Source organism: Aquarana catesbeiana, linkage group LG12 (assembly GCF_042186555.1).
Source record: "Aquarana catesbeiana isolate 2022-GZ linkage group LG12, ASM4218655v1, whole genome shotgun sequence".
In the NCBI taxonomy this organism is placed as follows: Eukaryota; Metazoa; Chordata; class Amphibia; order Anura; family Ranidae; genus Aquarana; species Aquarana catesbeiana.
The window spans coordinates 55,299,228-55,325,292 of record NC_133335.1 but is presented as its reverse complement, the minus strand read 5'-3'; the positions used below and the strand labels follow the sequence as shown (position 1 = coordinate 55,325,292).

At 42.4% G+C, this 26,065-nt stretch overlaps 1 protein-coding gene across 8 annotated transcripts in view; it reads right to left on the bottom strand.

Annotated features, from left to right (window-relative positions):
* Nucleotides 1-26,065, bottom strand: part of LOC141114251 (beta-1,4 N-acetylgalactosaminyltransferase 2-like) — a 330,459-nt gene that overhangs the window by 274,727 nt on the left and 29,667 nt on the right. For 3 of the 8 annotated variants that reach the window (XM_073607832.1, XM_073607831.1, XM_073607837.1), the window contains one exon: nucleotides 3,039-3,142. The exons of 3 other annotated variants lie outside the window; for them this stretch is intronic. In XM_073607832.1, the coding sequence (XP_073463933.1) occupies nucleotides 3,039-3,067 (29 nt within the window). In that variant the 5' untranslated portion in view covers nucleotides 3,068-3,142. Of the gene's footprint in view, nucleotides 1-3,028; nucleotides 3,143-26,065 lie in introns of all 8 variants that reach the window. 2 more of the 8 variants (XM_073607828.1, XM_073607829.1) reach the window with 2 other exon arrangements.

Sequence of the window (26,065 nt, the reverse complement as noted above, 5' to 3'; positions counted from 1 at the left end):
CTAATGTCAACATGTGCTAGCTCCCATCATGCGGGATCAATGGACGTGTTTCGGGCGTGCAACCCCTTCCTCTCATCTACTTTAGTTGCGAGGAAGGGGTTGCACCCACAAAACACATACATTGATATTCCGTGATGGCAGATAGCACATGCTGACACACTGTGTGCATCTTCAAAATTTGGCTTTCTAAAAACTATTTAAAATGTGTGAAAATAATAAAAATGCAAACAAATTAGAAGACTTTTGGGGTGTTTTAGATTCTGCCTAAAACATCAATGATGTTTTTGAGTCTTTTTTCCACATCATTGATGTCTTCCTTGATCTTTTGTAAATCACAATTGCACACCATGATCTCTCCGATGAGGACGTGTGTACTTGCACGTTTGAAATTAGATTCTTCTTCCACAACATCCACATCACCTAAAATAAAAAACACACCATGTATTATAAATATTCAGACATACATCTATTATCTGAAGCTGTAGTCTCAGACACTCACCTGTTGTGGTCACTATTTCGCCCACTTCATAAACCTCTCCTTGCTCCACATCTTCTGGTTGTGGTGTGGGGATTTGCTTTTCTTTAGGAGGTGGGGGGTCGCTGGTGTCCTCAGATGTCCCGAGTCTTTTCTCCCCTATGTGTATAAAATAAAGGTATACTTAGCACACAGATATTTGAGGCCAGAAATAGTAATATGAGACATTGCTTGGAAGTGTTGTACAATTGCCTTTTTTGGCAAAGTTCCAAGCTGAAGACATTATTTTTTCCCTTTCTAAAGCTGGAATACTTACCTTTTTTGTACAATTTTCACACATGGAGACACCCCTAGTATCCACTGGAGCTCCTGTGTGGGACACCCTACAAAGTTTGTTCTGGTGTCCCACACTAGTGCCCCTGCCTCCAGATGTGTAAACAACTGCTGAGTGTCCTCTCCTTACACTGAATCAAGTTTGCATTTCATTCTAGTACAAACCCATCTAGCCAACAGTGTCATAAACTTATTTTAATACAAATAGGCCTGAACAAATGTAGTTAACCTGTATTTGCCAAAAACATCGTATTAGTGGGTGAACAAACGATGTTTACTACGAACAATTACTGTGCCCACGAACCTTAAAGTTGCCATTTTAAAATGTACAACAGTAATGAAGATCACATGGAGCAGCATGCAAGTAATAATAATAATAGGAACACACGACAACTACTTATTTTTTGAAGAACTCTCTTGATCTTTCTGTACTGATCCTGCTCCCTCAATTTCAGGTCTGACCAGTATTTACTCAATTTCTCCTTGGATCGTTGTACCCCAAAATTCCTGTGCAGACTTCTCACAACTTTAGCCATGATCTTGGCCTTTCTGACATTTGGGTTTGGGTAAGGTCCATGCTTCCCATCATAGTCGACCCTCTTCAAGATGTCTACCATCTCCACCATCTCTATAAAGGACATATTTGAGGCCTTAACTCTCCTCCGGGATTGGGACGTTCCTGGCTCCGGCCTTTCATCATTGCTGCTGTTGCTGTCTGCATGCACTTGCTCTTTCTCCGCCATGTGTTCTCCCACTGCGCCGAAGGACATCAGGGGCGGGCGGAGTTTCACGCATGCTCAGTGTATATAAAGCATAACACGCGTGCATCGTACGTACGATCATGGAGAGGAGGAAGGAGTATCGGAAGCGCTGATCGTTAGAACGAAGGTACAATTTTAACTTGGTGCATCAGTGGCCTATACTGCTTATAGATTGAGGCAAATATTGGGACAAGATTAGGAGAGTTTAGCCTGACATTATGGTTTGTCTTGTGTTGTGTCTTGCAGAGACAATGGATCTATTCAATGATGAGGACTTTATCCCCATATTCATTGATATGTGCAGGGAGCTGCCCTGTCTGTGGCAGGTAAACCACCCCTTTTATGACAATAAAACAAAGAGGTAGGCAGCGCAGGATCAGGTGATCCCCACAGCAGACATCCCCTATTTGAAGGTCCTAATTGGTGGCATGAGGAGCACTTATAATAGGGAGTGCAAGAAGGTCCAGGATTCCCAGAGATCAGGAGCTGCAGCAGATGACATTTATGTACCCAGGCTGTGGTACTATGACAGACTGCATTTTTTGGCAGGCCAGACTGAACCCAGGCCAGCACTCTCCAGTCTTCCTTCAAGGCTTCCTTCCACCTCAACTGAGGCTTCCAACGTCCAACCTGGGCCTTCTAGCCAGAAAGAAGTGGAGGAGCCCAGCTTGAGCCAGGTATAGCGTTGTTCAACATATTTCTAGTCAAATCATTAATGATGTTAACTAGATATTATTATTGATCACTAATTTCTGATTTTACAAAGTGTTTTACATATCAATAGACAGTAGTGGCCACAAATGATTGGGACAAGACTGAAAAATGCTGGGGTCAGAATGATAGTCTTTTCTATTTATTAACATTCAATTTGCAACAGTCATGAGCTGAAAATTGTGTGTGATTGATGAACCAAAAACTAAAACTATGTCCATTTTTCATACACAGGAAAGTCTCAGCCAGGAGGAGGCTGTGGAAAGTAGCAGCCAGGAGGTGGTGGGGGTAAGTGGCAGCCAGGAGGTGGCTGGGCCCAGTAGCCTGCCTGAATCCCAGGTCCCTCCCCTCCACCTTCCAAAAAAAAACAGGGGAAACATGCGCCCATTTACAGGCATACTATAGACACCCCCCAGGTACGAAATTTAAAGGGATATTACACTTTTATTGTTTCACTTTAAGCATTATTAAAATCACTGCTCCCGAAAAAACGGCCGTTTTTAAAACTTTTTTTTTGCATTGCTCCATGTCCCCTGGGGCAGGACTCAGGTCCCCAAACACTTTTTATGACAATAACTTGCGTATAAGCCTTTAAAATTAGCACTTTTGATTATTCATGTTCGTGTCCCATAGACTTTAACAGTGTTCGCGTGTTCGAACAAATTTTTTGCCTGGTGCGAACCGAACAGGGGGGTGTTCGGCTCATCCCTAGTTGCCAATAATGGCAATATGTTAAATTGCCAATTACCTGTACTGACCTGTAGATAAGCAGATAACACACGACCATCCCAGGTAGATTATTGGCAATTGCTCCTGTTGACCGGAATCTCCTCTGTACTTATCTGCCAGCTGGTAAGATCTTCTGGGGAGACATATATGAAGAGAGAGAAATCCGGAAGGTGCTCAGTCTTTTATAAAATTGTCATGAGAGAAACACATGGTCTGCCATCTCTGACCTCTCCTCCTGAAAATACTGTCAGTCTATCATGCTGATCCTCTGGCCTTAATACATTCAGGCACTGACCTGGAACAAGCATTTTTATCTTTGTATGTGTTTTGTGTCAGTGATTTAGAAAGTAGTTTAACCATAAAGCTTAACATGATAGCCAGGCTAGTAGCACTTTCAAAAGGAGGTCAGCATTGGCAGGCTTGGTATTTGAATCTAAATTTAAATTGCCTTAATTTAAATCAAATTCACCCTGTTTAGTGTCTCCTCAGTTCTCTGTGTGTCTCCTTTATTAGTGTCCCCTCGGTTCTCTCTGTCTCCTTCATCAATGTCCTCTCAGTTCCCTATGTGTCACCTTTTTTAATGTCCCCTCAGTTCCCTGTGTCACCTTCATTACTGTTCCCTCAATTGTTCCCCTGTGTTACCTTCATATCCCCTCACTTGTCAGCTTCTTTACTGTCCCCCGCTTGTGTCACCTACTTCATTACTGCCCCCCACTTGTGTCACCTTCTTCATTACTATCCCCCAATTGTGTCACCTTCTTCATTACTGTCCCCCTAATTGTGTCACCTTCTTCATTACTGTCCCCCAATTGTGCCACCTTCTTCTTCATTACTGTCCCCCACTTGTGTCACCTTCTCCTTCATTACTGCCCCCCACTTGTGTCACCTTCTTCATTACTATCCCCCAATTGTGTCACCTTCTTCATTACTGTCCTTCAATTGTGCCACCTTCTTCTTCATTACTGTCCCCCACTTGTGTCACCTTCTCCTTCATTACTGTCCCCCACTTGTGTCACCTTCTCCTTCATTACTGCCCCCCACTTGTGTCACCTTCTTCTTCAATACTGCCCCCCACTTGTGTCACCTTCTTCTTCAATACTGCCCCCCACTTGTGTCACCTTCTTCTTCAATACTGCCCCCCACTTGTGTCACCTTCTTCTTCAATACTGCCCCCCACTTGTGTCACCTTCTTCTTCAATACTGCCCCCCATTTGAGCCAACTTCTTCTTTATTACTGTCCCCTCAGTTGTTGTTCCTCTGTATCACCTTCATATCCCCCACTTGTCAGCTTTGTGTATTACTGCCCCCCACTTGTCAGCTTCATGTATTACTGTGACAGTAATAAATGAGGCTGACAAGTGGGGGACAGTAATAAATGTGGCTGACAAGTGGGGGATGGTAATAATTGAGGCTGACAAGTGGGGGGCGGTAATAAATTAGGTTGACAAGTGGGGGGCGGTAATAAATGAGGCTGACAAGTGGGGGATGGTAATAAATGAGGCTGACAAGTGGGGGACAGTAATAAATGAGGCTGACAAGTGGGGGGGCGGTAATAAATGAGGCTGACAAGTGGGGGACGGTAATAAATGAGGCTGACAAGTGGGGGACGGTAATAAATGAGGCTGACAAAAGGAGGACAGTAATAAATTAGGCTGACGAGTGGGGGACGGTAATAAATTAGGTTGACGAGTGGGGGGCGGTAATAAATTAGGCTGACTAGTGGGGGGCGGTAATAAATTAGGCTGACGAGTAGGGGACGGTAATAAATTAGGCTGACCAGTGGGGGGCGGTAATAAATTAGGCTGACTAGTGGGGGGCGGTAATAAATTAGGCTGACTAGTGGGGGGCGGTAATAAATTAGGTTGACCAGTGGGGGACAGTAATAAATTAGGCTGACAAGTAGGGGACGGTAATAAAATTAGGCTGACAAGTGGGGGATGGTAATAAATTAGGCTGACAAGTGGGGGAAGGTAATAAATTAGGCTGACAAGTGGGGGACAGTAATAAATTAGGCTGACAAGTGGGGGACGGTAATAAATGAGGCTGACAAGTGGGAGACGGTAATAAATGAGGCTGACAAGTGGGGGATGGTAATAAATGAGGCTGACAAGTGGGGGACGGTAATAAATTAGGCTGACAAGTGGGGGACGGTAATAAATTGCAGTAATAAATTAGCCTCATTTATTACCATCCCCCACTTGTCAGCCTAACTTGTCAGTGGGGCACACTGTAATAATAATAACAGTAGTAGTATAGTTATAATAGTAGTAGTAGTTATTATTATGGCTGAAATATTTTTATTATTATTATTTTCTTTTTTGGCTGGCATGTTGACCCTCTTACCCCTCTTACCAAATCATTGTCCCTGAACAAATATCCAGAAAACTACTTCTGACTTTACTGTTCTGTAGACTTGTTCCAGGTTAATGACTTACAGAGTACTGACATAAGAGGCCATCAGTGCCCCACAGTGCCACTACAGTGCTCATGAGCGCCCTACAGTGCCCATCAGTGAGTGCTTATCAGAGTACATCAGTGCTCTACAGTGCACATCAGTGCCATCTGTGAGTGCTCATCAGTGCCCTACAGTGTCATCACTGCTACTAAAGTGCCCATCAGTGCCACTACAGTGCCCATCAGTGAGAGCTCATCAGTGCCCACCTTGTCAGTGGATTCTCATTAGCGCCCGTAAGTGCCGTAAAAAAATGCATTTTAATTTTTTCCCACATTTTCCAAAAACTTGTGAAAAAAAATTATTTCAGAATACTCATCATGCCTCATAGATTATACATTGGGGTGTTTGCTTTTCAAAATGGGGTAATTTTGTGGGCATTTCTATTGTCTTGGTGCTCCAGGGCCTTCCAAAGTGTAATAGGTAGTTAGGAAATGAGGCGCATGTTGGACCTCTGTATGTGGCCAGGCTGTGTATAAGTCTCACACATGTGGTATCGCCAGGGGTGGATTAATGCACAGGCTGGTCTAGGCTGTAGCCTAGGGCCCCACGTGTGCAAGGGCCCCCGATTGGCCATGATATTTTTATTAATTTATATATATTTATGTATATGTGGAATAAAAACCATGCCTGCGTGTTATACGAATACGCCGATAAATGTTTTTTTACCAACAGGGGCGGGGATTGGGTGGTCCGTCCCGGGTTTCACCCATGGGGGGGATGTCAGGCCAGCTGTACCACCTCTCCTGGCCCTGGGACAGCGCTGACAGCATACTTTAAAGTTGAGAAAACATTACTGCCAGCAATTTCTCGTGCACAGCTCCTCGTGTGTCTCTCTCAATGTAAATGGAAGTCTCTTAATACCTCAATTAAAGCCGCTCTGTCTGGTCGCTCTCCTCCTCCCGCTCCACCTCCTTCCCGAGTGTAGCCTTTGATTGAAGGAGGAGAGTGGTCATGTGACCATCAATGAAACAGCAGAGGAAAGCAGTCACATGACCGGGTCACAAAGAACGGCTTTAATTGAGGTATTTAGAAGCTTTGATTTACAATGAGTGACACAGGAGGAGTGGTGTATGAGAAAGGGCTGGCAGTGATGTTTTCTCAACTTTAGAGTATTCTTTCCCAGGAGACTGGGGTTCTCCTGGGAGTGCAGGGGGGCTTTATAATGAAAGAGGCCTGTGTGATATACAGGCAAAGGGGTCTGTGTACTATGCAGATGTGAGATGTCTGTGTACTGTGCAGGGAAAGGGGTCTGTGTACTGTGCAGGGAAAGGGGGCTGTGTTATGTGCAGGGGGTCTGTGTACTGTGCAGGGAAAGGGGGCTGTGTTATGTGCAGGGGGTCTGTGTACTGTGCAGAGGGTTGTGTACTGTGCAGGGAAAGGGGTCTGTGTACTGTGCAGGGGGGCTGTGTACTGTGCAGGGGGGCTGTGTACTGTGCAGAGGGTTGTGTACTGTGCAGAGAAAGGGGTCTGTGTACTGTGTGGGGGGCTGTGTACTGTGCAGGGGGGTCTGTGTACTGTGCAGAGGGTTGTGTACTGTGCAGAGAAAGGGGTCTGTGTACTGTGTGGGGGGCTGTGTACTGTGCAGGGGGCTGTGTACTGTGCAGGGGGGCTGTGTACTGTGCAGGGGGGCTGTGTACTGTGTAGGGGGGCTATGTACTGTGCAGGGGGCTGTGGGAAGTTTTTTTTCCTGAAACTTGCCTCTTAATGTTAGGGTGTGTGTTATATGCCCTCTGAAAATGAAACAAAGGCGCCACTCTAAGTGCAGTAAAAAAACATGGAGTTCAATAAAACTGTAAAAAGGTACTCACAAAGGTACATAGTGAACAAGCATGTTGGCAAAAGCTGCCGGATATCCTGGGAGTGAGTCTGGTCCGTTTCCTGGATTGCAGTAGTGTCCGATGGACAGGCTGCGCCGATGGATGCTGGCACTTCCTGCCGTTGTAACTTATGATTGTTCTGCTGTTGATTATTGCTTGCTTTTATGTGCTGATGCTGCTGTTTATGGTATTTGTATGGCTTTTATTTTATTGGAATATTACACAGCATTTCGATTGGTCTCTGTCAGGATGTTGTGATTTTGCCTCAGTTAAACAGGAGCTGCTGCAGACGTTTTTGGCCTAACTGTTGGTTTAGAAAGGTAAAATCTGTCACCAGCTTGCAGGTGTATTTTGAATGCTTTTTTTCTGTGGCATTGCTGTTTATAATAGGCTCATGTCTGTCTTGTTTGGGCTGTAGACCTGAGAGTTGCACTTGAGGCGTGTAATATAGGTCTACCCTTTTACACATGGCACTAAATAATTTATTTTCTGGTAAAGCATGCTTAGGAGGGGGCCACACAAAAAGTAGCCTAGGGGCCCATGACCACCTTAATCCTCCACTGGGTATCGCCATACTCAGGATGAGTAGCAGAATGTATTTTGGGGTGTAGTTGCAAGTATGCATATGCTGTGTTAGAGAAATAACCTGTGAATATGACAATTTTGTGATAACAAAAAAAATCTTAATTTTTCAAAGAATTGTGGGAAAATATGACAACTTGAAAAAACTCACCATGCCTCTTACTAAATACCTTGGAATGTCTACTTTCCAAAAAGTGGTAATTTGGGGGGTATTTGTACAGTCCTGGCTTGTTAAGCCCCGTACACTCTATGAGAAAATCGGAAAACGATCGGCCGGTTTACCTCAATGTTTCACAGCAAGTCGGAACTGAGGATAGAAATAATGCACGAAGGGAGGCGCATGCGCACAGCTGCCTGAGGCGGACATGTCCGCCTAAGTGCTCCGCTCCGACCAGGACACAATAGCCCATTAATTCAAACCTTGCCCACGAACCGACAACTAACGGTAATAGGTATTTCGTTGATAACCCTGAGCATACTTGGGAATGATGTACAGCGGGAGAAAGGCTAAACTGAAGACAGGAAAGACACAAGAATAGCTGAATAGATCCGCAGCTAAAATGGAGGCACCGCTACCCTCTCACCTCACACAGCCTCACTCACTGAAACAGCTGCAGTCTCCGGTCTCCTCCCAGCGCATTGAGACAAATTATGACATTGGGAAAACTTCTAACTTTTTACAGCATACACCAATTAATTCTGACTTAATTAGTCAATTTGAAAGAATTCTTAATAAAGCCTTTCAGACCATCTCAGATCACATTACTGACAAATTAACAAAAGAAATTTGTGAGGTAAGAAAACGCACCTCAATACTGGAACAAAGAGTTGATGAAGTTGATATTACCACTTCTAATCATGCTGAGGAACTTGAATACTTCAGAGAAGAATACTCTACCCTTCAGAATCGTCTTGAAGACTTTGAAAATAGAAACAGAAGAGATACTCAGGGGTATCCCTGAGTTAATTGAGGATCTTCAATCAACAGTCACTGCATTATTCCAGGAATTAGCCACTTCTCTCCCCATTGAACGCCTGGAAATAGACAGAATTCACAAATCTCTGACTCCACGTAAAGAAGACGGTCCACCGAGAGATATAATTATTAAATTCCACTATTTCCGAACAAAAGAACAATTATTGGAAGCTGCCCACAACAAAGACTCCCTCATATTCCAAGGCCATCGATATCAAATATACCAAGATCTTTCTCAACAAACACTTATAAAGAGAAAGGCGATGAAACCACATTTACAAGTACTTCAACATCATCGCATCCCTTACCGTTGGAGTTTTCCCTTCGCCATTCATTTTACCTACAAAGAAACTACCTATACCTGTAAAACAGCTGACGACTTATTAGCCACAATCCTTGAACTTCGCCTATCAACACCAGAAACACATGCAGAAAGTTCCAAACGTCGTGCGAATTCTGTCTCCCCTCAACAACAAAAAAACATTTCTGAACAACTACCGTCCTCTAGCATCCATAAGAGAAGTCGCTTTGCTTCACCTACTCCAGAAGCGGAACCAATGAACTGATATATATATATATATATGTGTATATACATATGTAGCACCCTGCTCCTGATGGGCAGGTGCTATCTGTGTAAATTTAAGTTGTCTGAAGCTGTAGTTTAGCTCAGACTGATTATGGTAAATTTCCTGGTTTCTGTACCAGTTCAGCTGGGTTGTGTCAATTTCCACTTGGCCGTGGGTGTCGCTGTGGCCACGAGTAATTGTTGGAAATGCAACAGGCTGGATGCATTGGGTACCCCTTTTACTCAGAAATAACTCGGTGGGGGTGGTTCACTCGCTGTGCATTCTGGGTAAGGGTACTTAAGGTACACGCGCCAATTGGTCGGGGTTCGTTGTTCCTGACCTGAAGGCCCTCCTGGCCCAGGGTGTGCCGTGGCAGCTCTGCTGTCTCTGAGCCAGCTGGCCTGAGGCTTTATTACTACAGAAGTAGACCCAGGAGTTCTGGGGCCTGTTGATCCAGAAGTTGGTCCTGTGCTGTCTTGCCTGCGGGGAGAAGCCGATCGATTGGAGGAGACCAGGGGAGAACTTCTCTAGAGGTGACCGAGCCAAGTATGCTGGTATCTCGGGAGGAGCCAATCGGGGGATGCAACCTGGATCATCTAACTCACAGTATCGCCGGGTCGGCTGATAGAATCTGGTACTGTGCAGCTAAACTTTAAATCTAATCCAAGTTTAGTTACACCATCCTGTGGTAGAGGATTGTGTAACGACCGCAACGATTATCTGTTTTTTTCATCAAGTCTGTGGCAGAGAGTGTGTTCAAGCATTTTACCCGGCTGCTAGGTCAGTGAGAGAGGCCTATCCGGTGATTGCTATATCCAGTTGGGGAGACCGCTAGTCCTAGTAAAATTACCCTGACTCGCAATCTAAGGTACCTGAATCTCCCTTAATCCTCCATCCCTATTCTTTTGACTTCAAAGAATAAAAAAATTGCAACGAAAGAAACTAAGTGTTTGGTGCAGACATCATTTAATACTCTTTTTTCCTCCTCATCATTGTGACCTCTGTGACGGACACTAGGTAATGGTAAGCCCAATCTAAACCAGAAGCCCCTTCGGGGGTAAGTGCTACACATACTGTATATACATATTTATATATATCCTGTACTGAGTGATATTTCTTCTAAATCTTCTTAAATATATGTATAAGTATAGATGACATTTCATAAAATTACATCCTCCACACAGACAGATCCAAACTAAATCTAAATTTTGGTTCCTGATCTGTCTGGGTATATATCAAATTAATTCAAGGCAAACATTAAATTTGTCTATAATATGACCCTCTTAACAGAACATATCACTCTAACCTTCCTTAAATTCTACAATCTATAAACTACTCACCCTTATTCAGAGAAGGATATAATATTCTTGTAACTTAGTTCTTTAGTTCTTTTTTAGGTTCCTTCGCTTACCTATAAATCTATATTTGGATGCATATTATCCCCATATAGGTAATAGGGAACCCATTCTCTCTCCTTATACTCTTTTAAGAATGCATTTGTTTCTCGGATCCTATTCGAAGACAATGATTTCATTTTAATTACACAGTAACTGAAACAATGTTCTAGAATAAACAACCTGGTTTACTTATCCATAACAAATGGATCCACACTTGTTACCTCAAATATTTACTGTACTTGAGACTTGATTGTTTCCACTCTTTGGACAAATTGTACCCATTGGTTGGTGTTCTTTCACCACCCCGTGGATACTAGCTCCATTTAGGAGACACCTTCTCCTTAGTTGTAGTATAAGCTTCTTATGTTATTAACTGAATATATAAACTCAATATACTGACCAGCCTCATCCTCACTTTTCACTACTTTCTCACTAACCACTATAACCCCAATCCTTCCAGAGACATTTTTTTTCCCTCTCCTTTCAAACTCCAATAATGGCACATCTAAACATAATAACGCTAAATGTATGAGGCCTTAATTCACCCCCGAAACGTACCAAAGCTTTTCGATCTCTTTCAAAACTAAATGCACATGTGATGTGCTTACAAGAGACACATTTTTTGACTCAATCCTTTCCAAAATTCTTTAGTTGTAAATTTCCCCAAGTTTACACCTCATCAGCTGACACCAAACAAAGAGGTGTACTGATTGCCTTTCATTATACAACACCATTTACACTTCATACGGAACTTAAAGACCCTGAAGGTCGTTATATACTCTTATCTGGTCTTCTACAAGATACTGAAATCACGATAGTTTCTTTCTATGCTCCAAACAAAAATCCACTATCCTTTCTATCCCATCTTTTTTCTGTAGTAGAAACACATAACTGTGGCACTCTTATATTAGGTGAAGACTCAAATCAAACAATATATACATTCATGGACAAATCCCCAACACCTATCACAAATCACTGTCATTCCTATCAACAACTTCTTAATCAATATTCTCTTCTTGATACTTGGAGAGAACAAACCCCAGCTAAACAACAAAACACCCATTATTCCCATCCTCACAAACCATTTCACACATTGATCACCTCTTAATCAAAGTCAATCTCTCTGTATATATTCTAAACTCGAACATTATACCATGTACATGGTCTGATCACAACATGGTTATGACATCCCTCTCTTCACTAATCCCAAGACCAAATCACAGACCTTGGTACAATAATGATGGATTATAAGCAAATCCCACATATAGACAGAAAATAGAGAATGCTATTATAGATTACATAGCAAATAACAATACTGACGATACAAACCCCCTGACCCATTGGGAAGCACTTAAACCATGTATCAGAGGGGTTTTTTTAAGTCAAGCCTCTTATTTCCATGAGAGGCTTCTATATGAAGGCCAATAAACCTGACACTTTTTTAGCCCTTGCATTACGGAAAATAACCTATAACCCAAAACCCATTCGACTAAAACTAACTAAAGATAATTATACCAGTAATCCACAAAAAAAATTACAAGAGTTTGAAAGAAAATTGTCCGAACTCTACAATCACGATTAACTAGCCTCCTGTTCTCAATTCACCTGCCTTCCCTTTCTCATACTCAACAAGAAAACCTAGACAATCCAATAACTGAACTGGAAATACAGACAGCAATAAAATCACTAAAACCACGTAAACACCCAGGAGTAGATGTTTTTTTAGCCACTTATTACAAGAGATTTACAACACTACTATCCCCACTCATGGTTGAAGCCTTCAACTCCCTCCTCACAGGCCACTCCTTCCGTTCAGAATCACTTGTTGCCTCTATTTCCATGATCCCAAAACCGAACCTAGATGATACCTCTTGGTCTCTAATTACAGACCAATATCAATACTCAACATTGATATAAAAATATTAGCTAAGGTTCTCTCTCAGGCCTTATTCACACCTATGCATTTTTAGTGCTTTTTGCATTTTGCAGATTTGCACTACAGTCCATTTAACATGGTTTCCTATGGAACACGTTCTGTAGTGCAAATCTGCAAAATGCAAAAAGCAGTAAAAATGCATAGGTGTGAATCCAGCCTCACAGACTCAGTCCCATTATAGATACACTAATCCATCAAGACCAAACAGGATTTATCCCCTTTAGACAGGTAGGAGACAACATATGGCGTGCTTTACTTTTAGCTCACACAGCACATACCTGAAAAATTCCAACATGTTTCCTTTCACTCGACATTAGAAAGGGTTTTGATTCACTTTCCTGGCCTTACTTAAATTCGATCCTTCTTCGATGGGGATTTGGCACACACTTCCTGAGATGGATTTCTACTTTGTATCAGTATCCAAAAGCATTTATATCCTACTCAGGATTTTGTTCTGATTCCTTTATCATCGAAAGTTGTACATGTCAGGGTTGTCCCCTATCCCCACTCCTCTTCGCTTTAGCAATAGAACCCTTGACCCAACTCATCCATTCCAATAAAAACATCAGAGGTTTTGATCTAGGAGGACACCATCACAAAATTTGCCTATTCGCTGATGATGTCCTTATCTTTCTCACTGAACCCTTATTATCTACACTGGTCCTTCTTAGCATCCTTACTGAATTCGGACATTTATCTGGCCACACGATCAATCCTCATAAATCCAAAGCTTTAAATGTATCATTATCACCTGAACTCCAATTGCGATTACACAACTCTCACCCTTTTACCTGGTCCACAACACATATAACATATTTAGGTATTAATCTTACAGCCAAACTGCAAGATCTCTATATGTCCAACTATCCTCCATTATTAACACAACTTACTAAGTTGCTTTCAGCTTGGTCATCACTGCCACTAGCATGGATGGGCCGCATAACAGCAATTAAAATGTCTATTCTTCCCAAAATCCTTTATTTATTTTGAGTATTTCCTGTACCAGTTCCATCTCATTTTCTATGCATTCTCCAATGTAAAACTATTCAATACATTTGGGACAAACTTAGACCTTGATTACCCAAAAATACTCTATATTCCCCCAAAATCAGAGGAGGTTTAGGAGTACCTGATTTTACAAAATACTATTATGCAGCCCATTTAACTCAATTGACCAAATACCATGCTACTAAGGAAATACCATTATGGGTTGCACTTGAGTCAGTAGATTGTGATCCTTTATCTACTGCCAATCTTTTGTGGCTTGCTCCGAGACAACGGAAAACTATCACTAATCCCTACACTAAGCATAGCCTGTGAGAAAATATTAAAAAACCTCTATGAAGGGATTTTTAAGGCAACAAAAAAGTTAAATTTTGATAAAATTAATTTATTAAAGATAGATAGAAAAATTAATTAGATTTCAACATGTTGTAAACATTGTACAAAGTATTTAAAAAACATTACATATTAAGGAAAATTGGAAGTGATATTGCCTACTACATAGTTCAGAAACCACCGGTACAGACAGGTGGTGCCGAGTAGCAGTAATCCAACGTGTTTCAATAAATAATATTCAAAGAATCTTCATCAGGGATATTGTATCACTGTCTACAAAGAATCAAAATTGCAATGTTAGAAGATACATATAAGTATCGTGTTTTATACAACTAGATATGAAATATCTGTTATTGTATCTACAAGATAACTTACATTTTCCATACATATTCAAAAGTAATAACAGATGCATTCCTCATGTCAGGGCAAGAAGAGTCCAACATCCACAGTCCACAGAATCTGCCACTCATCCTCTACAGGATGGCTGGATACAAACAAATCTCATAAATGGCACTCGAAGTAGCTGTATAGTAACATTGTGATGTATAGGGGTGAGTAAACCCCCCATCTCTCCAAGTCAAGCCCCCACCAGTACAAGGTTACACCTCACAGGTGTTTTGGATCATTGTTCATCTGTACTGTGAAATGCCGTCCAATCAACTTTGTGATCAAAACTTCTTTGTGAAGTTTCTCAGCCGGACAAACAGGTACCCAAAAATGAAAAAGGATTGGACTGAATGTGAAGCACCATTAAAAAAGTCGTTATTACACATGGGAATGGATACTTACAAAAGGTAAGATGAAAACAGGCACAAACATGGAGCTGGGAATGTAAAAAACGCCGTTCCCAGTGTGCGTTCCACGAGAGCAGAAGTGACGTCAATAATGCTGGAAATTACGTCAACGCGTTTCGCCCTCCCAGAGGGCGTCATCAAGTACCTCCTCGAGGAGACAACTATGGGCTCCAGTGCAGCAGCCAGCTATGAAAAAGTACTGTATGTATCGGCGTATAACATGCACCTTTTCCCCCTGAAAATAGGGGGCAAATCACGGGTGCGTGTTATACACTGATAACGTACCTCGGAGGGGAAGGAGGGGGATGAGCGTCGTCGGAATTCACTGAGCGGTTATCTCCTGTTTACTCGGCTCTCACTCAGCTTTCACGTCACACACAGTCCTGCCTCTGCCACCGGCATTGGACCAGTGTTCTGTCTATCACAGGAGCTGGTCCAATGCTGATGGCGGAGGCGGGACTGTGTATGTGACTACCGACTGAGAACCGAGTAAACAGAAGATGACGGCTCTGTGATTTCCTGCACTGCGTTGAGAGATGGTGAGGCTGCAGATGGGCATTAATCAGGTAGCTGCATTGATGGAAGATTGGCTGCAGATGGGCGCAGATCAGGCTACAGATGGGTGCAAATCAGGCTGTATTGAAGCTGCGGATGTGCACAGAACAGGCTGCATTGAGGCTGCAGATGGGCACTAATCAGGCTGCACTGAGGTTGCAGATGGGCACTAATCAGGCTGCATTGATGGGCATTGACCATTATTTTGCTTCAAAATGGATCATTTAAAAAAAACATTTTTCCCCTGAAACTTCCCTCTTAAATTGAAGGTGCGTGTTATACGCCGATAAATACGGTATTTATGGCTGATTTTGGGAAAATCTATGACGTGCATAGCCGACATATTCTTTATTTGAACTCCTGTATCCAGACAATTTTCTTTATTCTCATGAGCATTGGGGAGCAAAAATGTTTTCGTAAAGATGCAATCAATCATTATCATTGTTGCCTTAATAGTATTTTTGACTTATTGTACAATCCTTCAAGAATAATTACTTAAAATGTGTGTGAAACGGTGCCTCCTAAGCGTAAATGAATAAAATATTTAGCCACTGCATTCAATTTGTTAGCCTAATTGCCCAAAAAACAGTTCTAGACATCAGATGTTGAGGCGCTGACTAAGTGATTAATTAGTTGCAGTAAAAAAAATATTAAATATGTGGTATATCTCGATAATCACCTGTGACAAATCAATATACAAAGATCATAAAAAAACTTGTGAACCACTTACATTTTAATGCATAAAAATACTCACAATAGCATGTATACATGAATGCATATAATATAAGCAATACAAATGAACAACTCAAAATAAGTGCTTGCCAATTTTATTAGATTTCTTCTCCTTTAAAAATTCACCACGTGAAAAAAAATAATAAATGTTGTGTGCTCTTCTTAAATCATGTGCACCTCCACCTAAGGTAAGGGGGGGCATTCGCCAGATCACTTTGGACCACCAGGACCCTCACAGCTTTGGGGGATAGGTTTCTGTAGTGGATCTATCCTGGTTATTCACTCACTGTTCTGTATCCTTTACTGTAGACATGTGCAATTCGTTTTGTTTCTAATTAGTTTTTCCTCAAAATTCTGCATATTCGTTCATTCGGAAGCATCTGAATGAGCGAAAGACTATTTGACAAATTTTCCAAAAGAACGAAAATCTGACAATAGGATTGAAAATCTAAAAATTCGAAAATCCGAAAGAACGAAAAACATTTGGGTAATTTATTTTTTGTATTTTCTATTATAATTAAATTATTAACCATTATTATAGTTGATTATTATTATTATTATTAGTTATTATTACTACTATAATAATAAAAACTATATAATAATAGTTATAAACTATTACAGTGCCTTTAAAAAGGATTCATACCCCTTGAAATTTTCCACATTTTGTCATGTTACAACCAAAAATGTAAATGTATTTTATTGGGATTTTATGTGATAGACCAGGGATATGCAATTAGTGGACCTCCAGCTGTTGCAGAACTACAAGTCCCATGAAGCATAGCAAGACTTTGACAGCCACAAGCATGACACCCAGAGGCAGAGGCATGATGGGACTTGTAGCTTTGCAGCAGCTGGAGGTCCGCTAATTGCATATCAAAGTGGCACATAATTGTGAAGTGGAAGGAAAATGATAAATGGTTTTTAAACTTTTTTTTACAAATAAATATGTGAAAAGTGTGGCATGCACCTGTATTCAGCCCCCCTGGGTCAATACTTTGGAGAACCACCTTTCGCTGCAACAACAGCTGCAAGTCTTTTTGGGAATGTCTCTACCAGCTTTGCCCATTCTTCTTTGCAAAATAGCTCAAGCCCTGTCAGATTGGAAGGAAAGCATCTGTGAACAGCATTTTTCAAGTCTTGCCATGGATTCTCAATTGGATTTAGGTCTAGACTTTGGCTGGGCCATTCTAATGCTGCGTACACATGATCGCACATTCCGACAACAAAATCCATATTTTTTTTCCTACGGATGTTGGATTAGACTTGTCTTGCATACACACGGTCACACAAATCTTATCGGAATTTCCAAACGTCAGGAACGCGGTGACTAGACATGTGCACACTGAAATATTTATATTTATTAATTATTATTACTAGTCAACCAACATTAGAATTCTTCTATAGCCTGCGGGCGGAGCATTTGACCATAAATGTCCGCTCACGGCGACTGCTTCGTCAAATCTTCATGTCGAATCTTTTCTCTCTATGTCGAATAATCTTGGACTAATAGAGTTAGGTTAGGCACATTCGACCTTTTTTGCTATTGTCTCTATAATGTCAAATCTTTTCTCTCCATGTAGAATAATCTTGGACTAATAGAGCTAAGGTTAGGCACATTTGACCACAGGTTCGATGGACACAGATCGCTATTGTCAGCCTCATGTCGAATCTCCTATCTATATAGAACTGTTGTCGCAACAAAAACGAAAATAAAGCATTTGTTTATGTTGAATCTTTCGGTTTTCGGATTCTGTGCGTTCGTTATCGTTTGTTAAGAAGATAATGAAAATACCTGAAATTCAGACGAAAACGAATGCACATTGTCCGCTTGTTTCTGATTTTCAGCTCGCTCTTCTCAGGCCTTTCTGTTTTTCAGTGCATTCTATTAGTTCTTTCTGATCAGCCGACCATTTTGAAGCCATGAGGACCCTCACCCTGGACCAGAGGGTTTTTAACTACCGGCTGGCCAGAGCCAGAAGAGTGGTGGAGGACACTTTCGGGATAATGGCCAGCCGGTTCCACCTATTCCTTACGGCAATCAGCATGGCAGAATATAAACTTAACCATATAATCCTTGCATGCTGCATTCTCCACAACTATTTAAGGAGAAACTCAATTAACTATGTGGCCTCAGTTGGGCCTGAGGCTGGACTTCAAGAAGAAACCCTAACGGCGCCATTGATATGCCAGAAAATGTTTAAGAAACATTTTAAAAATACATTTTTTAGTTAAACTGAAATAAGAATTCCTTTGATTTACTGCTTGTGTTTCTTTTAGCTGTCTCCTAGGTTATCCAATGGGCTTTTCTTTTTGGCCATTTTCTTCAATAGTGCAAATTTAATTTATTTGATACATGAGGTGACAATCTCTTCTTCAGTGAACTATTATATTGTGGGTCTGCTACACACACACCTTGTTTTTGTTGTTAATGTATGTAATACATTACTGATAAAAATATTCATCATTTTCAGCACCATTAATTAATTTTTTTCACGAAAATGGCCTGATTGTTGCAAATTATAAAGCACTGTGGGAGTTATTTACTAAAGGAAAATCCACTTTGCACTTCAAGTGCACTGCAAAAGTGCACTTGAAACTGCACTTGAAACTCTTGTAGTGCAAAGTGGATTTGCCTTTAGTAAATAACCCCCATTGTCACTGTAAACACTAACTTAGACCAAAAACTGTTATTGAGCATTGAAATAAGAAGCCACACATTGTTGAGTAGAAAACTTTTTACTCTGTGCACATTCACATGTTTTTTTGAACAAACCATATTTTTGTAACAACATTTTTGGTTTTGTCAGTACAAATAGCCTTTTTTGTGTTAAACAGGCATGTTTAAAACCATAAAACAATACACAACTCAGGAACTTACAAAGTTCAACTTTGATAATTTTAAGGCAATATCAGACATTAGTATGTTCAAACTGTGTTTATATTGCCTTCATCAGATGGGGTGATGTCACACCTGTCAAAGCCAAATTTTGAAGATGCACAATTGAGAGTCAAAATGGGGATTTCCCTCCTGATCCCATGTCTAATGTCAACATGTGCTAGCTCCCATCATGGGGGATCAATGGACGCATTTCGGGGGTGCAACCCCTTCCTCTCAGCTACTTGAGTTGCAAGGAAGGGGTTGTACCCACAAAACGCGTACATTGATATTCTGTGATGGTAGAAAGCACATGTTGACACACTGTGTGCATCTTCAATATTTGGCTTTCAATATACTTCAAAAAAGAAGTCCAGATGTGTAAACAGCTGCTGAGCGTCCTCTAATTACACTGAATCAAGTTTACATTTTCATCCTAGGTACAAACCCATCTAGTCTAGTTACAAACCCATCTAGGTAACAATGTACTAAACTTCTTTGAATACAAATAGGTGTGAACAAATGTAGTTAACCTGTATCTGCCAAAAAAATTGTATTAGTGGGCGAACAAACGATGTTTACTGCGAACGATTACTGTGCCCACGAACCTGAAAGTTGGCATTTTAAACTGTACAACAGTAAAGAAAAACACATGGAGCAGCACGAACTTAATAATAATAATAGAAACACAGGACAAATACTTACTTTTTAGAAGCAGTTTCCTGCTCTTTCTGTACTGATCCTGCTCCCTCAATTTCAAGTCTGACCATCGTTTCCTCAGTTGATCCTTGGATTGCCGTACCCCGAAATTCTTCTGCAGACATTTCACAACTTTCTCACATTTGGGTTTGGGTAAGGTCCATGCTTCCCATCATAGTCGGCCCTCTTCAAGATGTTCACCATCTCCACCATCTCGACAAAGGACATATTTGAGACCTTAAATCTCCTCCGGGATTGGGACGTTCGTGGCTCCGGGCTTTCATCGTTGCTGCTCTCCTCTGCATGCACTTGCTCTTTCTCCGCCATGTGCTCTCCCACTGCGCCGAAAGAGAAGGGGCAGGGAATAGACTAAAAAGAATGTCAGGGGCGGGCGGAGTTTCATGCATGCGCAGTGTATATAAAGCGTAACACGCATGCGTTGTACGTACGATTTGTGAGAGGAGGAAGGGGTATCGGAAGCGCCGATCATTAGAACGAAGGTACAATTTTTTTTTGTTTGCAAACATTTTTTTATTTTTCAAAGAAGGTAAAATAAAAACAATAAAACAAAATCATACAATCATTTAACAGTGTACATCATAAAATTGACATCTAAAGAATGACATAAAAAGGTGAAATAAGGAACAATCCGAGGCATACAGCAAAAATACCATAGAAAGTTACACCATACAAAGGTATCAAGCCGTTAAGACATAACAATCACTAACTGGCTTTAGTCCTGTGCTAACAAAATGTGCCTATGTGCTTTCCAGGCTTCCCATCTGCAATCGAATAGGTGCAACTTATCTTGTAAGGTATACAAGATCCTTTCCATTATCATCACCACATCAATTCTGTCTAGGATGGAGGATAGAGGTACTACAGGGGATTTCCAATGAAGAGCAATGGCCCACAGAGTGGATACACAAATAGTATGTATGAGACATTCTTCCCTGCGGAGGACCCTGGGATTGTTGCCCCCAGTAAACACATTGGGATTGTGAGCTGCAAAGGAGTTCCAGATATTGCCGAAGCGACGGCGGTCACTTTTGCCCATACCGGAGCTAGCAGCGCACAATCCCAAAAAATGTGTCTGAATGTGCCCGGCAGTTGACAACCTCTAAAGCACAGTCCAGACATTCCTGGGAACATTACCTGGAGTCTAGAAGGAGTGTAATACCACCTGGTCATTACCTTGTATGCCGTTTCCCTAATCGCCAGTGATTTAGTGGCCTTCCGTAGGTTTGTCAGCATGGTATCCCAGTCCTCCGGGGCAAACTGTTCATCACAATAAGACACCCATTTATTTCTATATAGAGGTTCCACTGAAAAACATGAAGCCAATGCTGTTTTGTAGAGAGTTGAAATGAGGCTCTTACCCCTGGGGCATCGCGGCAGATCTGTTCGAAGGACGTGGGGGGGGGGTAAGGTTATAATGGGTTATATAAAAATGTCTTATTTGTATAAAATAAAAGTGTTCCCGAAGTGGAATTTGTTTTTGTGCACGAAGATGTTCGAACGTAGCGAATGTATCTCCAATCTGAAGATCCGCTAAAGTGATCAGGGAATTGGATTTCCACCATGCAAAACTTTTGGGGTGATTAAACGCAGTGGCAAATAATGGTTCCCCAAGGAAGGATAAGCCTGTAGGGACGGGTGAAATTCGCTAAGCTTGCTTTTATAACGGTGCCAGAGGGTGAGAGAATGGGAAACGATTGAGTTAAGGGAAGTAAGTTTATGTGTAAAGTTGGAGGGTGACCATAGCATGGACATGAGGCAATAGGGCCTAACGGAATTGGCTTCAAATTTGACCCAGGGTACTTTTGAGTCCGGGATGTTCCACTGTGCTATCTGGGAAAAATGTGCAGCCAAGAAGTAGAACCAAAGGTTAGGAAGACCAAGACCTCCAGTAGATTGGGGTTTATAAAGAATGTGTTTGGAAAATCTGGGACTTTTATTCTGCCAAATTAATCTATTAATATCTTGTTGTAGCTTGTCAATATAGGATTTAGGAATATTAATAGGGAGGGATCGGAATAGGAATAAGAGTTTCGGTAACAGGGTCATTTTAACTGCCATGACTCTCCCTAAAAATGATATTAGGTATGAACTCCAAATTTTAAGCAGGTTCCGCAATCGGGACAAACATGCTGGGTAGTTAGCCTCATAAATGGATGAGATATGTGGTGTGATGTAGATGCCGAGATAAGGAATTTTGTCATTTGACCATTGGAATGGGAAAGATCCTCGGAGTGTTTCACACTGGGCAGAGGGTAGATTAACTGGAAGCACGGTAGATTTAGTTATGTTTACCATGAGTCCAGAAATAGAGGCAAATTTAGTCAATATGGCACACAAGTTGGGAAGAGAGACGTGGGGTTGGGTCAAAAAAATCATGACGTCATCCGCGTACATGCAGAGTTTAAAGTGGGAAGATTCAAGGGAATAACCAGATATGTCTGGGTGTTGTTTGATGGCAATTGCAAGGGGTTCTAATGCTAGGGCAAATAATAAGGGAGATAGAGGGCATCCCTGTCTGGTGCCCCTGCCCAGTGTGAAAAAGACCGAGTTGCACCCAGGTAATTTAATTCTTGTTTTCGGCTGATAGTATAGGGCCTGTATACCGCGTAAAAATTCATCCTTATAGCCCATTTGTTGTAGGTCTGAAAACAAGTAAGGCCAGAGAACGCTATCAAAGGCCTTATTGATGTCAAGAATCAGTAATAGGACTTGTTTTTTGTGTAGGTTAGAGTCTTGAAGAACGTTCAGGGCCAGGCGAATGTTGTCTGTGATAAGTCTATTTGGGATGAAGCCTGACTGATCAGAGGAGGTCAGGGTTTCAATAATATTGGCTAATCTATCTGCCAGGGTGCGACTAAAAATTTTAAGGTCATTATTAGTGACTAGGGATGAGCTTCGTGTTCGAGTCGAACCCATGTTCGACTCGAACATCGGCTGTTCGATCGTTCGCCGAATTGCGAACGATATGGGCCGTTCGCGCCAAATTCGTGTGGCGCGTCACGGCCCATAATTCACTGCGGCATCGCAGTGCATTGCTTGCTGATGATTGGCCAAGCATGCACTATGACCCGCATGCTTGGCCAATCACAGCGCCGCCTTAACAGAGAGCCATAATTGGCCAAAGCCAAGGAGGCTTTGGCCAATTATGGCTCAGGGGATTTAGTACACGCCCCACACTATATAAGGCCGTCTGCACGGCGGCCCTGTGCAGTGTGTTCCGGTGTGCTTAGAGAGAGAGAGAGACAGTGTCATTTCATTTGAGTTAGCTAGATTAGGCAGGACAGTCAGTCAGTTAGCTGCACTTAAAGTGTATTGTGTATATATATGCATCCCAGGTGTTGCATATATATATATATACACTGTATTCAGTTTAGCTAGATCCGTTCCTGTTATCTTCTAGACTATTTACATTTAGTGCAGTGCGTCCTGCTCACAGTGTTCAGCTAGATCCGTTCCTGTTATATTCCTACTGACAGGCAGGCTTGTCTTGTTACAGTATTTTGAAGAAAATTACTGGTGTTCTTTTGATCCTATTAGTACCACAGTCAGGCAGCTAGACTATTTACATTTAGTGCAGTGCGTCCTGCTCACAGTGTTCAGCTGGATCCGTTCCTGTTATCTTCTTACTGACAGGCAGGCTTGTCTTGTTACAGTATTTTAAAGAAAATTACTGGTGTTCTTTTGATCCTATTAGTACCACAGTCAGGCAGCTAGACTATTTACAGTTAGTGCAGTGCGTCCTGCCCACAGTGTTCTGCTAAACCTACAGGTAAGTGGGGTGCGTCCTGCTCACAGTGTTCAGCTAAACCTACAAGTTAGTGGGGTGCGTCCACATCACAGTGTTCAGCTAAACCTACAAGCTAGTGGGGTGCGTCCTGCTCACAGTGTTCAGCTAGATCCGTTTCTGTTATCTTCTTACTGACAGGCAGGCTTGTCTTGTTACAGTAAATACAGCTACCTGAAGAAAATTGCTGGTGTTCTTTTGATCCTATTAGTACCACAGTCAGGCAGCTAGACTATTTACAGTTAGTGCAGTGCGTCCTGCTCACAGTGTTCTGCTAAACCTACAAGTTAGTGGGGTGCGTCCTGCTCACAGTGTTCAGCTAAACCTACAAGTTAGTGGGGTGCGTCCACCTCACAGTGTTCAGCTAAACCTACAAGCTAGTGGGGTGCGTCCTGCTCACAGTGTTCAGCTAGATCCGTTCCTGTTATCTTCTTACTGACAGGCAGGCTTGTCTTGTTACAGTAAATACAGCTACCTGAAGAAAATTGCTGGTGTTCTTTTGATCCTATTAGTACCACAGTCAGGCAGCTAGACTATTTACAGTTAGTGCAGTGCGTCCTGCTCACAGTGTTCTGCTAAACCTACAAGTTAGTGGGGTGCATCCTGCTCACAGTGTTCAGCTAAACCTACAAGTTAGTGGGGTGCGTCCACCTCACAGTGTTCAGCTAAACCTACAAGCTAGTGGGGTGCGTCCTGCTCACAGTGTTCAGCTAGATCCGTTCCTGTTATCTTCTTACTGACAGGCAGGCTTGTCTTGTTACAGTATTTTAAAGAAAATTGCTGGTGTTCTTTTGATCCTATTAGTACCACAGTCAGGCAGCTAGACTATTTACAGTTAGTGCAGTGCGTCCTGCTCACAGTGTTCTGCTAAACCTACAAGTTAGTGGGGTGCGTCCTGCTCACAGTGTTCAGCTAAACCTACAAGTTAGTGGGGTGCGTCCACCTCACAGTGTTCAGCTAAACCTACAAGCTAGTGGGGTGCGTCCTGCTCACAGTGTTCAGCTAGATCCGTTCCTGTTATCTTCTTACTGACAGGCAGGCTTGTCTTGTTACAGTATTTTAAAGAAAATTACTGATGTTCTTTTGATCCTATTAGTACCACAGTCAGACAGCTAGACTATTTACAGTTAGTGCAGTGCGTCCTGCTCACAGTGTTCTGCTAAACCTACAAGTTAGTGGGGTGCGTCCTGCTCATAGTGTTCAGCTAAACCTACAAGTTAGTGGGGTGCGTCCACCTCACAGTGTTCAGCTAAACCTACAAGCTAGTGGGGTGCGTCCTGCTCACAGTGTTCAGCTAGATCCGTTTCTGTTATCTTCTTACTGACAGGCAGGCTTGTCTTGTTACAGTAAATACAGCTACCTGAAGAAAATTGCTGGTGTTCTTTTGATCCTATTAGTACCACAGTCAGGCAGCTAGACTATTTACAGTTAGTGCAGTGCGTCCTGCTCACAGTGTTCTGCTAAACCTACAAGTTAGTGGGGTGCGTCCACCTCACAGTGTTCAGCTAAAGCTACCTGTAGAAGGTTGGTGGTGTTCTCATACTACAGGCAGGCAGTTGATTTTGCTAGCTGCAGAATCAGTACATATATATATATATATATATATATATATATATATATATATATATATATATCCCAGCTTAGTGCAGCTACAGGCCATTAGTATGTCTGGAAGGCCAAGAAGGAGAGGCAGACAGTCACAAGCCAATAAGAGAGGGCAAGCAGGCTCTGTGTCTAGTGCTGGTCATGGAGACGGTGCATCCTCATCAGCACGTGGCCATGGGACACGCTTGGCCTTTTTTTTGGCAGCTGGCCATGTTGAGCCGCAACATGCGGAAGACTTGGTCGAGTGGATGACCAAACCGTCCTCATCCTCCTCATCCTCTCTCACCCATGCCCAGGGTACTTTGTCTGGCAAAGCAGCGGCCTCTTCCCTCGGCTCAATGTCATCAGTGACTCCTTCCCTAGCCCCACCATGTCCTCCTGAGGAGTCCCTCGAACTGTTTGACCACAGTGTTGGGTACATGCTCCAGGAGGATGCCCAGCGTTTGGAAGGCTCTGATGATGATACTGAGCTCGATGAAGGCAGTAACATGAGCACGGACAGAGGGGGTGCCCAAGAAGGACAGCAATCTGGCAGTCATGCTCCCCCTGCTGCAGCATACTGCCAGGTTTGCTCCAGTGATGAGGAGGGAGGGGATGATGAGGTCACTGACTCAACGTGGGTGCCTGATAGGAGAGAGGAGGAGGAGGCGGCACATCACCAACGAGGCAGGATGCCCTCCAGGGGCCAGCCTAAGGGCAGCACATTGACTGCATCACACCCCAAAGCTCCACATGTGCAGGACGCTGCAGTCTCTGCACGTTATTCAAAAAGTTCTTTGGTGTGGGCCTTTTTTGAGACGAGTGCATCAGATCGCACCGCTGCTATTTGCAACATATGTCTCAAGCGTATCTTGCGTGGCCAAAACATCTCCAGCTTGGGTACCACATGCTTGACCAGACATATGTTGACCTGCCATGCAGTTC